The sequence below is a fragment of the Mastacembelus armatus genome, chromosome 21, assembly GCF_900324485.2.
Source record: "Mastacembelus armatus chromosome 21, fMasArm1.2, whole genome shotgun sequence".
Classification (NCBI taxonomy): domain Eukaryota; kingdom Metazoa; phylum Chordata; class Actinopteri; order Synbranchiformes; family Mastacembelidae; genus Mastacembelus; species Mastacembelus armatus.
The window spans coordinates 7,765,466-7,782,627 of NC_046653.1; the positions used below are offsets into that span (position 1 = coordinate 7,765,466).

General features: G+C 39.7%; 1 protein-coding gene across 6 annotated transcripts in view; it reads right to left on the reverse strand.

Moving 5' to 3' along the window:
* The window catches only part of LOC113123303 (partitioning defective 3 homolog B-like), a 206,404-nt gene that overhangs the window by 140,593 nt on the left and 48,649 nt on the right, over nt 1-17,162 (reverse strand). For all 6 annotated transcript variants that reach the window (XM_026295230.1, XM_026295229.1, XM_026295228.1 and 3 more), the window contains exons 4-5: nt 8,750-8,903; nt 1,500-1,594 (exon numbers count right to left, since the gene is read on the reverse strand). In XM_026295230.1, the coding sequence (XP_026151015.1) occupies nt 1,500-1,594; nt 8,750-8,903 (249 nt within the window). The remainder of the gene's footprint in view (nt 1-1,499; nt 1,595-8,749; nt 8,904-17,162) is intronic.

Here is a 17,162-nt window from a genome sequence, read left to right on the forward strand (position 1 = left end):
AATGGAGTGTATTTATGTAAAATACTGCATATACAAAAAGCCCCCCTCAGAGAAGAAAATACTAAGCAATTAGTATTTTACGGGAATGTTCAAATAGTTGAAGAGGAAAACAGAGGAGGAAACAGAAAATGATGAGGTATTTACAGTCAAAGAACAGAAAGTAAATATTTGTGCATGACAATGACGTACCCCTCTCCTAACTGTTATCAGAGGTAAAAGAGGAAAACTGAGGACTAACAACATAAAGGGAAATTACAGAGTAAAATAGAGTCACTCCTTCTCAGTCAGTTTGGCATCCTTAAGATCATCAGCTTAAGTCAGTGTAGAGGTGTTATGAACCAGCCAGTCGCAATGACCAACAGGAAAATTTCCCATTATGCCTGCATGAGCACATTTTATGTAACATTAGGTTGGTGAAGGCCAGGGTAAGGAATCTGGCACCACTATTTTTGTTTTTCAGCAGGTTAGACATAGTAAGGCCTGTAAAATACCGATGCTCTATCAATATGGTAACATGCTACACTAAATGTGTACAGGTTGGCAGGTCTGAATTTCTACTTTCCAATCCTGGGAATACCGCTAGAAAAAACACTATGAGGTCATAAAAAATGTCTATTCCCTTGGGAGTCTTAATGTCTTTAGCATATTTAATGAAACTCTGCCTATTAGATTACAGCAGCCTTAGAAACACGAGGATAGCGCAGTGTCAGTGGTGGTTCATCATACTAAATCAATATCTTACAAAAAACAAGGAACATTATATAACATGAGAAGCTGACATAAACCTTTATGAAAGAAATGACATGACACAATCAGCTTGCTTTGTACACTACTTGAAAAATGATTACCTAAGAGTGTAAAAATGCTGTTTGTTGGGTTACACAAAAATAAAGCAACACATTTTTACACAAAGTTCTATTGCACTGATAAGCAGCTAAAAATGGTGGATGGTGTTGCTAGCAATTATTAGGATTTCCTTCTCACATTAGAGGAAAGTTAATAGGATGTCAACTATTAGTGTCTTGTTTTCCTTTTCAAGTGGAAATTTTGGCCAAAGACAGGAGCTCAAAAAAATATGTATGTCAAAAAGAATAATTTATCTATGAGGGACTAACAAAATATGAGCTACCCCACTTCTGTTGCTAATGGGACAAAATACAGTAAAATATTTAAAGAGGGCAGTTAATTAAAACTAAAACTAGTTATGCTGTTCATTCCATCAAGTATTTTTCTATTGTGAGGACAGACAAAAACTACAGGCTCTTATGGAAATAAGGAGCTTCTAGACATTTCTAAGTGTTTCAAAACTGGTTATTATATATACTTGATACCACATATTATCATTACTTGGTTATAAGTATTTGTGTCTGTCCATTATGTTCTCAAAAACGAAGTGTCCATTACATGGGTGCAGTGCTCCTCTGTGTTGCGTTTCCTGTGTGTTTCAAATTCAAATTCAGACACACTTGTCTTTTCATGCAGCTGCTTTAGGCTCTTACCATCACAGTGGTGTCTTCACTGAGGGAGGGTTCAGTCTCTGTTGGCTGGGAGCTGAGGGCTGAATCACTGCTGCTTCTCACCAGGAGGGGGGTGTCTATAGAAAACACAAGGACGGACGGACACACAGACACAGACACGTATATAAGTGTTTAACTTTATTCCAGATACCTAAATATCAACTGCAATGTGATAGTGTGTACTCCTCATATATTCTTCTCCGGCTGTGACACAAATCCATTATCAACACCATGCAAACTTTATACCAGTCAATGTCATTTCTACAGTATATGAACATTTTACTACAGCCTTTTACAGTTAGTTTTGCAGCAAGAAATAAAATGATTGTTTAAAGCAGAACCCGAGATGTGTGTGCATAAATTATGCATGCACACAATGAATAACTACTAAAAATGTTATAGCAGATGTTTGATAGCCTGTAAACCAACAAGTTCTTCTTATGTCTATGCTTTAATGAGGTACAACTTAGCAGTACATGAGGTACAACTTAGCAGTTTTAGAGAAATATGCAGAAAAATAACTTGTGTGTGACCTGGATTAATATTAATAACCTCCAATTCTAAAACATGATTAAATCTTTGTTCTTAAAATTGCTAATGCTATCTTAAGACAGTCACAGTTCAACAAAATTCATGTCTAATAATATTTTAGGTGACAAGATACAGAGCCTAAGCTAGTCATGCCACACTACAGAAAGGAGTTTTGAGTGTCAAAGATGATGAACAAAGAGTATATTTATGTAGTTGAGTTGACTAAATGAATTTCTGCTCTGTGGTTCCAATCTACATATAACATCTGGCTGAGGTCAAAGTGTAAGTGTAAATGGAAACTATAAAAGAGTAAAGAGTATGTGTGCACTTAAGCATAAATGTATAAATATGTCTGTATTTGCAGGTGTGCACATTAATGGGGCAGCAGCAGGTTTTAAATACCATATATAAGCATATTTCTTTTTGCTTTCATTGCACTATTGAGGACTTTGGATCTTGCCTATGTATTTATTATTATTTTATTCTTTATTATTTTTAAGAGATGTGCCTTCACCTTGCGCTTAGAAGTTTCATTGTATTACATACAATGACAATAAAGGAATTCTATTCTATTCTATTCTATTCTAAATGCAGTTCCAGTATCTTGAACCTAATTTAGGACTAATTTAACAAGATTTTTTTTGTGTGTCAAATTTTCTGGGTTTTTCAGAAGGTTGTGTTAAAATGCCAAGACATACATTTATCTGTGCAGATTGTGCTTTGTGGAGCAGATGCCATAATTGGCACTGAGCCAGCTCCATGGAGAGTTGCCTGCAAGTTTAAGCTAGTTAAAAATAATGAAATAAAGAGGGCTCAGTGGACATTTTGTAGAGAACAATAGTGCAAGAAATAAAGTAGCAACAACAAAGAAGGCATCTGACTAAAATATTGAACTTGTGAATGAAATATGGTCTCTAGGTCTCAATAGGTCTGTAAAGAGCAGATCTGAAAGCTGGAAAGGAAAATGAAGTTAATGCATGGGCCCTTCCCTAAATACACTTTCTGTGACTGAGCTGGTTCCTGCATTGAAATGGCCAATAAGTGGCTGATTTGTGGATCTCTTTGCACATGTTGGTAGCATATGATAGTCAGCCCACTGCATAAAATCATAATTTCATCAACAGCAGCAGATGAAATATTGTGCTACTGGAACTTGGACGTGGAGAGAAAACTGCAGAAAGCTATTCAAATAAATACCACTTATAACTGGAGGTATTATTGTGATCTATGTGGTAAACTCCCAATATATATATACATATATAAAGAACACTGGCATGATAGCTTCTATAGTTTAGCTTCAATAATTCAAGGAGAAAGGTAGCAGTGAGGGTGGAGGCAACTCTATATAAGGGGAGTGGACTACTCAGAACACATGCCAAATTATATTTACGAGGTCACATATTGATTATCACAAAATGGACCCTTGGTGCTCTTAAGAATGGCCGGGGGGTATGGATTACATCAAACCTCTAATCAATTCATCTCTTCAAAGAAAGGCAATGAAATGGGGATATATGAAAGAGGGCCAAAATAGATAAAAATGAGAGATAAGGGAAGGAGATACATAAATAAAGGGACTAAAAGAGAAGACATTGAAACAGTGATGAGAAAAGGAGGATAAAACAACACAAAAAATAACAAAAGAGTTAAGACAGATTTATTCTCTTCTATTACATTTCACTTCTTTAATACCCCCTCCCAGTTTTACGTTGAAGTCTGTCAAGGCATAAAACCAGAGATGAGGTGGTGAAAAAAATGTTCCATTGTATGAATGGATATGCTCTCCATGTCCAGTGGCGCATTAAGATGGATAACAGTAGCCATGCAGGGGACTAAAAGTGCTGTTATTGTGTCTTTATGCCTGTAGGGATTCCAAGATCAATAAATTTTACCACACTGATCTTTCAAACTGCAAAGTCAATTTTAGAATGCCTAGAAATCCCCAACTACCCTCCATTTCCCTGCAGTGATACAACTGTACAGTACAAAGAAGGACAATGTAATATTGACAGCAATATATGAGACTGGGTATTGTCTTCAAATTTTGTTATTTAAATATTACCTTAAATTGTTTTTTTGTTGTTTAAAGACAGCAGTACTTTTTCTGTGTATTTTATATTCAATGAACAAAAACTGCTGCAACCAACTTAATAATTTTGTCAACACTTTAAGGTAAAACAACTTCTAATACTAATAAGTATTTAGGTAGGTATTTAGATAAGTATTTCTGCAATGTTTGCAGTCAAAGGCACAGGTGGTACAATTAGCATTACTGATGGCTCTGCTCTACTTGAAGTGTCCCAGTAAGTCATGACAGTGTGACAGTGAGCCAGCAGGCACAATTCCAGCATCCCGAAGACACAGCTAAAGTACATGGGATCCAGCCCTTTCATTACGCAGATGATTGTAGCCATGATAAAAAATTAAGGCAGCTAAATGACTCATGGCAAGTGCGGCACTCTAAAGACCAATGCAATCAGGCTTCCAATCTCTTCTAATAATACTGATCGTGTATCACTTCAGCTCTTTAATTCTTGACTTTAAGGCATGTTGCTCATCAACACTACAATACCCCTGTTTTTCAGTCCTTCATGGACATTCAAGTGTAAAACATCATGTCTAGAATTAAAAAAAGAATAAAAATACATAAAAAAGAAGGAAATCTTAAGAAAATGGAAGCAAGTAACAAAAGAAAGTGGTGTGGATAAAAGAATGATAAAAGTCAAAAGAAGAAACCGAACAGGGGTGACATGAAGCAAAAACAATGAGCAAGAGACATGGCAAAGGACTTTGAAAGACAGTGAGAAAGAGACAATTGGTCTGAGCGAGAGGCAAAACATTAGACAATGATAGAGGCATAACTCTGACCTTTTCACACTGACAGTGATAGTCTCCAGAGCTCTGTTAACTATAATCTCCTATGACAGTCACACATTAACACTAATCTCTACTGACAGGCGACCATACTGAAACAGACTAAACTTCCTGTCTTAACAGCGTCTGGATCATACAGCTAAGGCACTCTCACAATTTAGGAAGGCCATACAAGGTGAAATGTCAATACTGTTATTACTGCTGGAATTAAAACTAGTAGTTTAGACACAACACATGTGGTTTTCAGTGTAATATGAATCACATAATCCACTGAACATAATTATAATGATTTCTAATTCTGTGTGGGAATCTTTGAGCTCAATGAACTTGATATCCAAATAATGAAATCTGCTAATAGAAGCTAGCTTAGAATAGATGTTTGAGCATTATCACATTTCATTTGTCAATGACATATTAATGACATTTAGAAAACATCCTTGACAGATTATGTTTGAATGTCAAGGATAGTACAACGTGTGCAATAAAGCTAGAGATTACAATTCTTGTATTAGAAGACAGAGAGACAACATTTCATAATGGAAGGAAGTGGAACCTGTAATTGACAGGAGGTATTTTGAAGTAACACATAAGCTAACTGTAGGTAAACACAATCCATCATCCACATGGTTTGTTTTGTTAAAGTCAAATTAAATTTAGACAAGTTACTGTGAGAGCTGTAAGACCTCTCACACACACATTTACAGTACCTCTACTGAACAGGCACTTGAAATAGGACAGAAAAGAAGTGATGGAAGGGAGAGAAAAAGAGGCACAAAGAAAGAGATACAGAGACAAAAAGGCCATGTGGATATGTCTGGTTCAGGTAACAGTAACCAGACATAGACATTAGTTTTTACTCTACAGTCTGACAGAACACATGCACTTCCTGTCTTCTCTTTTCCCTCATTTGATTCTCTTTTAACCCCATCTCATTCTACATCTCAAAGAAAGTACTACCAACATTGTCCTTATCTTCTTTTCACCAGTGTCCCACTACAAAACATAAAAATCTAAAAAACATTAGAAATCTGCCTTGACATTGTGTAAGCACTGACCTACATTTTGCACCTAAAAATTAAAGAGGCTCCCAAAGGATATTTCCTTTTCTTAAATAAGAAAGTCTTGTGAAACAGCTTTTACACCATACAACACTAGAATTACACATAAGATGTAGCAACTTTGTATATACTGTCTTCTTCTTTTCCTTTCGGCTGCTCCTTTCAGGGGTCACCACAGAGAATCATCCACCTCCATTTAACCCTATCCTCTGTATCCTCCTCACCCACACCAACTATCCTCATGTCCTCCTTCACTACATCCAAGAACCTCCTCTTTGGTCTTCCTCTAGGCCTCCTTCCTGGCAGCTCTAACCTCAGCATCCTTTTACCAATGTATTCACTGTCCCTCCTCTGAACATGTCCAAACTATCTCAATCTGGCTTCCCTGGCTTTTTCTCCAAAACATCTAACATGAGCTGTCCCTCTGATGTCCTCATTCCTGATCCTATCCATCCTCGTCACTCCCAGAGAGAACATCAACATCTTCAGCTCTGCTACCTCCAGCTCTGCCTCCTGTCTTTTTCTCAGTGCCACTGTCTCTAAACCAGACAACATTGCTGGTCTCACCACTGTCTTGTCCACCTTCCCTTTCATTCTTGCTGACACTCTTTTGTCACACATCACACCTGACACTTTCCTCCACCCGTTCCAACCTGCTTGCACACGTCTCTTCACTTATTTTCCACACTCTCCGTTGCTCTGGACTGTTGACCCTAGGTACTTAAAATACTCCACCTTCTTCACCTCTACTCCCTGTAACCTCACCGTTCTACTTGAGTCTCTCTCATTTACACACATGTACTCTGTTTTACTGCGGCTAACCTTCATTCCTCTCCTTTCCAGAGCAAACCTCCACCTCTCTAGATTTTCCTTCACCTGCTCCCTGCTCTCACTACAGATGACAATGTCATCTGCAAACATCATGGTCCACGGAGATTCCTGTCTAACCTCATCTGTCAGCCTGTCCATCACCACAGCAAACAAGAAGGGGCTCAAAGCCGATCCTTGGTGCAGTCCCACCTCCACCTTGAACTCCTCTGTCACCCCTACAGCACACCTCACCACTGTCTTACAGCTCTCATACATGTCCTGCACCACTCAGACATACTTCTCTGACACTCCAGACTTCTTCATACAAAACCACAGCTCCTTTCTCAGCACCCTGTCATACGCTTTTTCCAAATCTACAAAGACACAATGCAGCTCCTTCTGGCCTTCCCTGTTATTCTCAAAGCAAATATTGCATCTGTGGTTCTCTTTCTTGGCATGAAACCATACTGCTGCTCACAAATGCTCACTTCTGACCTCAGCAAAGCCTCCTCTACTCTTCCCCATAACTTCATCGTGTGACTCATCAGCTTTATTCCTCTGTAGTTTCCACAACTCTGCACTTCTCCCTTGTTCTTAAAGATGGGCACCAGTACACCTCTCCTCCATTCCTCAGGCATCCTCTCACTCTCCAAGATCTTGTTAAGTAGCCCAGTCAAAAACTCTACTGCCACCTCTCCTAAAGACTTCCATACATCCACAGGTATGTCGTTAGGACCGACTGCCTTTCCACTCTTCATCCTCTTCAACGCCTTCCTCACTTCATCCTTACTGATCTTTGCTACTTCCTGTTCCACAACAGTCAACTCTTCTACTCTGTGCTCTCTAACATTTTCCTCATTCATCAACTCTTCAAAGTATTCCTTCCATCTTTCCATCACACTTGTGGCACCTGTCAACACATTTCCATCCCTGTCCCTGATCACCCTAACCTGCTGCACATCCTTCCCATCTCTGTCTCTCTGCCTCACCAACCTGTACAAGTCCACCTCTCCCTCCTTAGTGTCCAACCTATCATACAAATCCTCATACGCCCTTTGTTTGGCCTTTGCCACCTCTACCTTCACTTTATGCTGCATCTCCCTGTACTCCTGTCTGTTCTCATCTGTCCTCTCAGTGTCCTTCTGGCTCTTCTTCTTAGCTAACCTTTCCTCTTAACACACTCCTGAACTTCCTCATTTTACCACCAACTCGCCTTTCTCCTCTACCACCACCTGTCCTGCATACCAAACTTACCCATCACTTCCTCATCACCTCTGTTTCCCTCACCAACATGTCCCGTTGAAGTCTGCCCCAATCACCACTCTCTCACCACTAAGAATACCCTGAATCACCTCATCCATCTCCCTCCAGAAATTCTCCTTCTTTTCTAACTCACATCCTACCTGTGGGGCATAACCACTGACAACATTCAACATCACACCTTCAACTTCCAGCATCAGACTCATCACCCATCAGCCTTCCTCCTCTCCTTCTTCAACCAACAGCAGTCCAATTTCCACTGGCACCCTGCAGGTCAACAGCACCAGTGGCGGTCGTTGTTAAACCAGGCCGTGACCGTTCCGGTACGGAAGTCATATTTGTGATTCGCATGTTTGATTTGGCTTAAATTTTACATCGGATGCCCTTCCTGACACAACCCTCTGCATTTAACCGGACTTGGGACCGGCACATGAAGACACTGGATTCTGTCCCCTTGTGGTTGCATTAACTTTGTATATACTGTAGGTTTAGATAATATGTAAAAACATTCTAGGAAATAACATCATAACGCTTTTAAAATATTTAAAAAATAAATTATCTTTTAAGTACAGTATATGCAAACAATATCAGAAGAAAAACAAAGTGACCACAAGTCAACACATAACTCATCAAATTTCTAAATATGCTGCTGTGAATTTTAATAACCTCTAATAAAAGAAAAAAAGAAAAATGACTCACTGGACTTGAGGGCTGATGAATTGACTTCAATTTCTCCTCCTGTGATTGGCTGGAAGGCTGACAGCTCGGACTGGTAGAGATCGGGACTCGGGGCAAGACATGTGTTAGCCACACCCCTCTGCTGGGCTTCCTGCTCCTCATACACCGCCATCAGCTAAAATAAACACCACAATGCAGCTGATTATTCTTAAATTTCTTCTATTCATTTCATTCATAATGACCACAGTATCTGATCAGAAAGTTTACACTCCTAAGGCTGGGAAAAAAGTGCTAATTATATATATATCCATATTTTTTAAAAAGATACAATATCAATATTCCCCCAATATCGATACTCCTTCCATCTATAAGGGGTTGCTATAGTTTCCCATGCCAATGCAGTAGATGGGGCAAGTCCTTGTACAACGCATGTCTTTGTCTTTTCACACTAGAAGGCGAAATGAGTGAATGTGTGAAATGTTGAAGATTTAAGCAGCATCTTTGGCTTTAAAAAGAGATCTCTGGCTATATTTGGCTTTAAAGTTGAAGATGGGAGTAATGACATGGACAAAAAAGTCATTTGCAAGCCATTTTCCTATTCAGCATTCAGGTAGCACAACCAACATGCGGGTTCACCTACAAAGACAAGTTTGAAAAGTTAGGAGCCACCACGCAATCTGTGGAGCTGAGGCAAATGCCATCTACAAGCTAACATCTACCTCAGCTCGTGCATGAAAGATTACAGATTTGGTGGTGAAGGACCCGGCATAACAAGCCTGGGTTTTCATCCATCCATCCACCTTCTTCCGCTTATCCGTGGCCAAGTCACAGGAGCAGTACCCCAAGCACGGATCTCCAGACGTCCTTTTCTCTGGACACTTCCTCCAGCTCTTCCGGGGGGGACACCAAGGCATTCCTAGGACAGTTGAGAGACATAGTTCCTCTAGCGTGTCCTGGATCTTCCCTGTGGCCTCCTCTCAGTGGGAAATGTACCGAACACCTCCCCAGGGAGGTCCCAGGAGGCATCTGGAACAGATGCCGGAGACATCTCAGCTGGCTCTTCTCATTGTGGAGGAGCAGCAGCTCTACTCCGAGCTCCTCCCAGGTGACCGAGCTCCTCCCAGGTTCCCCTTGCTCCTCACCCTATTCTCTAAGGGAGCACCTGGCAACCCTGCGAAGGAAGCTCATTTCAGTCGTTTGTATCCGAGATCTTCGGCCATGACCCAGAGCTCACCACAGGTGAAAGTAGGAACATAGATTGACCGGTAGATCAAGAGCTTCGCCTTTCGGCTCAACTCCTTCTTCACCACGACAGACCGGTACACCTTTTTCCGGTTGAGAACCATGGCCTCGGACTGGGAGGTGCTGATTCTCATGCCGGCTGCTTCCCACTCGGTTGCAAACCGTTGCACACTGAAGTTCCTGGCTTGACAGAGCCAACAGGACATCATCATCTGCAAAAAGCAGAGATGAGATACTGTGATCCCTGAACTGGACTCCCTCCGGCCCCTGGATGCGTCTAGAAATTCTGTGCATAAAAATAATGAACAGAACCAGGGACAAAGGGCAGCCCTACCAGAGTCTGACATGCACTGGGAACAGGTATGACTTACTGCCGGCAATGTGAACCAAGCTCCTGCTCCAGTTGTACAGAGACCGGATAGCACTTAGCAAAGGGCCCCAGACCACATACTCCTGGGGCACCTCCCACAGTATGTCATGAGGGACATGGTCGAATGCCCTCTCCAACTCCACAAAGCACATGTGAACCGGCTGGGCAAACTCCCATGAACCTATGAGCACCCTGGAGAGGGTATAGAGCCTGGGTTTTCAACAACACTATAAGGGTGCAGATCTTGAGAAATAATAAACAGACCACCAAATCTGTAATCTTCTGTGCAAGAGCTGAGGCTTAAAGCACTTTTTTCTTGTTTATAGTAAATATGAATGTAAGCCTAACCTGTACATACACTTTATTGTTATTTAGTGTTCAACATAGTTGGAAATTTTGTTTTTCTCCTGAGCTGCTATAGTTTGATTTGTTGAATTTTCCAAATTGTAAGTTGTGAGTCAGTGACTGCTTAGTCCAGCACAGCCTTGGTGTTGTTTTTACAAAACTCTACATTTTAGTTCAGTAAGAAAAGACTTGTAGCTACTTGAACATAAATAATAAAGATGAAGCTTAAGGCACTTTTTATTGTAAAGTGAATTTGAATGTAAGAAAACTTACATGCAATTTATTTAGATTTTTGTAGCATATATAAATGTAACACTGACATATGCACATTATTTTCGTGGTATGAATGCTTTTAATGCCAAGGAGAAATCATATGACCACAGTCAATCTGCCACGAGTGGCACAACCAGAAACCTACATATCTTTTCAACTTTATGATTCTTCAAAACATGTCTATGCTGATGTATGGTGGGTGTAAACAGCACAAACGCAACTCCATTTCTAACAGTGTGCATAGCCAATGAGATGACTGATTCAACAGTGGCAAAGTAAGGTGGAGAGAAAAAGGTGAGATGTATAGACACGTCTAATAAACTTAAGATTATATTTATTTGGATTGCAATTCGACTGCAATTTTCTTGGCCGATTCCAATTTTTCAGTAAATGTGACCTGCCAATTCCGATTTTTTTTAAAGAACTGTAATGAAAGCATATACAGAAATATTTTCCTCAAATTTTTTTATTTTATAATAAAAGAAATTAATAAACATTACAGGATCTTCTCACAACAAAAGAAAGTGCTTTGTGCCTTGAAAAAGGTATGAGTTCCTGTATACAGTTATACTAACAAAAATCTTCTTTTCCTCAATGAAATTTAGAAACACCACAGGATCTTCTCATAACAAAATAACTTCAACAACAAAATAAAGTGCTCTGCGCCTTGAAAAAGTAAGAAATAAAATGTAACTAACAACTAGTTAACATGTACATCATGTGTTACCTTGTGAATGAGCACGCTATAAAGGATGTCCAAGGAGCCGAGCATTCCTCTGACAATGTGTGTCTAGTGATTAACAGCTGACTCCATTCGGGTGTCTCCTTTGCATGCGTGTGACACCCTCCTAGAACTGTTATATACAGCAGTAAAATCCATGTGTATTGAGTGTTGCATTGAGTCTGCATTTAGCCCATCACAGAACACAGCACGGTGTTCTAGGGGCCTCCACGCGCAACCTGAATAGACCTGTGTGTATGTATGTGCGGGATGTGTCTATACTGGTCAAGAGTAAAGAAAGGGGACTTTGCCAGTAATGCCAGAGGCTTCCTGCTACAATGGAAATCAGAATACACGTGCATGCTACAAACAGCCGCAATAGATATGAAAATCTCTCGAAATCACTGATTTATTGGCTGTCTCGTGTGCACATCAAGATAAAAACAATTACATTTTGAAAAGGCAATTCTAAAAGGCAAAGTACTACCAACATTTTATATTAAAGGCACCTAAAGTAGTTCATAGTTCTTTTCATTTTTTTAAATTAGGAATATAAAAACCACTCGAAAAACACCAGGATTCCAATTTTACAAATTAAAAAACTTTACTGCATATGTCAAAAACATACATTGACAGCTACTGTAAAAGCAAGACAACTCCTTTTTCTTCCTTTTCTTCCTCATCCCTTACCAACTCTCTATTACTCCATATATACACCTCTGTCATGTTCATTGTTGGAGAATAAAGCCTTGGCCTTGGCTATGTAACCACAGTACATTTCATCTGATGATTTCTTCACATTTGTTACTTTACTGCCAAGTTGATTAAGGGCTTACTCACACTAGGCGATTTGAACCATGCCTAGTGTGAGTACACCCTAAGTGCAAGCCTTTGACAACTACTGTCCAGCAGCTACAGTACATGCAGGGATAGCAATTAAACTAGCAAAACTAAAAGTTTGGCTACAGAGGAGACAATAGGAAGACCATAGAAACAAACTTAAAAAAGAACAGAAAAAAAAATGACAGGGAGAAAAATGGGCAGACAAATTCAACATAGCCTTGCCAAGTCACTTAAAAAGCAGAAGTGGAAAGAAAGGGAAGACAGCAAGATAGCAGAGGGGAGGACTTTGCCTCTGTTCTCTCCGACGGGGGACTCAAAGACCTGCCAAACAAAATGACACTGCAGCCTGAGCATGTGGGAAAAAGAGAGAGAGAGAGGAGAGGGAGAGAGAGAAAGGTGCGACTGTAGAGACTGAAAGTACCAAAAAAAAAAAAAGAGAGAAATGGTCATGGAGCATGTAAGAGACAGAAGATGACAGAAAATTATAATGATAATAATAACAGGACCGACAGATGTGCTGTAGTGTAAAAACCTTTGGAATGTCAGAGTAAGCACAAAAAGCAAACCTCAAACTCAAGATTGTCTCAGAGTGTCACCATGTCAAGTGCTAGTACACTGACGTGTCCATTTTCGAGAAAATCAAAAGTTAGAGGCTGCCCACTCTACTGCTATTTATGTTACACGAAAACCCCTTTTCTGGCATTAGGACAGGGTACAGTGGGTACGGAAAGTATTCAGACCCCTTTAAATTTTTCACTATTTGTGTCATTGCAGCCATTTACCAAAATCAAAAAAGTTCATTTTATTTCTCATTAATGTACACTCAGCACCCCATCTTGACAGAAAAAAACAGAAAAGAAAAAATTTTGCAAATTTATTTAAAAAGAAAAACTGAAATATCACATGGTCATAAGTATTCAGACCCTTTGCAGTGACACTCATATTTAACTCACATGCTGTCCATTTCTTCTGATCCTACTTGAGATGGTTCTGCTCCTTCATTGGAGTCCAGCTGTGTTTAATTAAACTGATTGGACTTGATTAGGAAAGGCACACACCTCTCTATATAAGACCTTACAGCTCACAGTGCATGTCAGAGCAAATGAGAATCATGAGGTCGAAGGAACTGCCCAAGGAGCTCAGAGACAGAATTGTGGCAAGGCACACATCTGGCTAAGGTTACAAAAGTATTTCTGCAGCACTCAAAGTTCCTAAGAGCACAGTGGCTTCCATAATCCTCAAATGGAAAAAGTTTGGGACGACCAGAACTCTTCCTAGACCTGGCCGTCCAGCCAAACTGAGCAATTGTGGGAGAAGAGCCTTGATGAGAGAGGTAAAGAAGAACCCAAAGATCACTGTGGCTGAGCTCCAGAGATGCAGTAGGGAGATGGGAGAAAGTTCCACAAAGTCAACTATCACTGCAGCCCTCCACCAGTCGGGGCTTTATGGCAGAGTGGCCCGACGGAAGCCTCTCCTCAGTGCAAGACACATGAAAGGCCGCACAGAGTTTGCCAAAAAACACATGAAGGACTCCCAGACTGTGAGAAATAAGATTCTCTGGTCTGATGAGACCAAGATTGAACTTTTTGGCGTTAATTCTAAGCGGTATGTGTGGAGAAAACCAGGCACTGCTCATCACCTGCCCAATACAATCCCTACAGTGAAACATGGTGGTGGGAGCATCATGTTGTGGGGGTGTTTTTCAGCTGCAGGGACAGGACGACTGGTTGCAATTGAAGGAAAGATGAATGCGGCCAAGTACAGAGATATCCTGGAAGAAAACCTCTTCCAGAGTGCTCAGGACCTCAGACTGGGCCGAAGGTTCACCTTTCAACAGGACAATGACCCTAAGCACACAGCTAAAATAACAAAGGAGTGGCTTCGGAACAACTCTGTGACCGTTCTTGACTGGCCCAGCCAGAGCCCTGACCTATACACAATTGAGCATCTCTGGAGAGACCTGAAAATGGCTGTCCACCAACGTTCACCATCCAACCTGACAGAACTGGAGAGGATCTGCAAGGAAGAATGGCAGAGGATCCCCAAATCCAGGTGTGAAAAACTTGTTGCATCATTCCCAAGAAGACTCATGGCTGTACTAGCTCAAAAGGGTGCTTCTACTCAATACTGAGCACAGGGTCTGAATACTTATGACCATATGATATTTCAGTTTTTCTTTTTTAATAAATTTGCAAAAATTTCTACATTTCTGTTTTTTTTTGTCAAGATGGGGTGCTGAGTGTACATTAATGAGAAATAAAATGAACTTTTTTGATTTTGGCCAATGGCTGCAATGACACAAAGAGTGAAAAATTTAAAGGGGTCTGAATACTTTCCGTACCCACTGTATATTGTGAGCTTACAAGATGTTACCAGGTACAGTAGAAACCTCTTGTTTTTCAGCTTGAGTAATAAGATAATTGTTACACTTCCATTTCTTGTCTACTGCTACCATTCTGCATTACCGTCATGTCATTACATGTAACATTTAACCTTCTTGTCAGCTATGCTGTCAACAACCTTGAGAATTTCAAAGATAAAGATGGTAGTAAAGTTCTATTTTTTTTGTTTATTTTCCTCTATTTTTTTTCCCTATTTTTCCATTTTCAGCTTACTGTCAAAACACACATTTTACTTTGATCACATTGCTGACAACCTCATGTAGACATGCCTTTATGCATCAGTGTGCTTAAATACTTGAGCTCAAAAATGAACCTGAGCAAAAAATAAGGTTTCATTTCATCCTAAGTTGGGCTTAATAAGTAGTCTTAAACAGAGTAACAATGGCACAGATCAATATACACAATGGAATGTGCCAAGAAATGACTGAGCATTTCCATGAAAGCTCTCTAGCTACTCTTACCCTATCATGTAGCCCAAAAAGCAGGGGTTATCAGGCCATGCCATCATAAATTTTCAGGGCCTCATGACAACCACTTTCCAACCATAACCTATGATAAAATGCGCATGCAATGGTTTCATAGGCCTCAGTACAGAATGGGCAAAATGCTGGGCATGTACCCATCTACTCAAGGACGTGTCAACAGGACAGCTCAAGCCCCGTAGTAGCAATGACTGTCAGTGTTATCACTGTTCAGCCACACGGGTTGTCATGGTACCTTGACTACTTGCGTGTATATGTCATAAGTTGCTTTCTGTCATCTCCTCATTATCCTACCAAAGGCCTGGGTCAGTGACGTGACACCTAGATTTTTACTTTCATAAGCAACTGATGTTCTATTTTTGAAGAAAAACAGCAGAATATTGTGGACTAAAATGGTAAAATGTCATTTGGTAAAACTGTCCTCAAAGTTAATGAAGACAGCTGCTGGTAAAATGATAAAACATTATTAAAAATCATTTAGTTTTCTCTTTGGCATATTTTTTAAAGTCTTGAGATAAGCCTGTAAAAGTTTTTGCATGATAGACCTTTTAAAAACATTTTTAGTATCTAACGAACATTGTTCCGCAAAGATCTATTTCCTTCAGTGTCATTTTGTAAAACAAAGATAAGAGGTCATTTTGAGCTATAATCTCATGGGTTTAGTTAAGTGACATGTGATGACATCACTCAGAAGACCCCTAAAGACCAATGGAGTTGGAGGAAAGTTTAAAATTTTCTCTTCGATTTAAGTTAATTTCATCTTTTCCAAGTGTGGTAGCGTGTGTCACAGATTTGGACACAGGTTATCATTTTACCAGCAGTTTTCTTCATTAACTTTAAGTGAGGACTGTTTTACTAAAGAACTGAATCTAAAATGCTAGTTTGTTTGTATGATGGAGGACATTATAAAATTGTTAGAAAATGTTACATAGTGAATGAAAGGTTGACACTTTTGTATCTTTTGTGTTGTACAGAATTATATTCAATCAATATATTTATGTATATTTATGTTATGAATAGATTTATGTAGTGCATATTGCAATTGCACTATGTCATTTGGTAAAACAAAATGTGTCGTACAGTAAAACATTGAAATTTTCTGGAAATGTCTAAAATATTTCATTAATTGACAAATAATGAAAATAAAGAAGGAAACAACACATTATGAAGTTTTAGATGATTTCAAAGCATTTGTACCTCGCTAGTGGAAAAATTTTGAAACAAATGTTGACAGATGACATTGATTAACCTTAAAAGCCAAAATATTCCAACTTTGTTCTTGTTTTCTCCACCACGAGAGAAGAACAAATGTCTCTGTTCTTGCACAGTATGTATCAGGCTTAATACTACGAGCTACATTATCCTAAGCAGAAATACAAACAGCAATCTCTTTGGACTAAGTTCACAACCACTCTGAAGGTTCTGCGTGGGTGTGGGAGCACAGACAGGTTGGCATTATCATCAAGCAGGCAAGCTTTCAATAATGGTCTTTCATTGAGATGGGCCCACAACACTGAGAAGGCTCAATTTTGTGTTCCACTGTCCCAGAACCACTCTTGTCTTTGCCTGCACCCACACCACCATCACGCTCAGACAAACTAACCTAGTAGGTCTTAAGCGTGCCTCAAGAATTGCTGCTGGATTGGACAACCTGCTCAGTTACAGAAAAACCTAGGCTTAACTAGTAGGCCTCAAGCCTGCCTCTTGCAACAAATATTTGGTAGTAACTAAAATAAATATTGCTACTGAAATACAA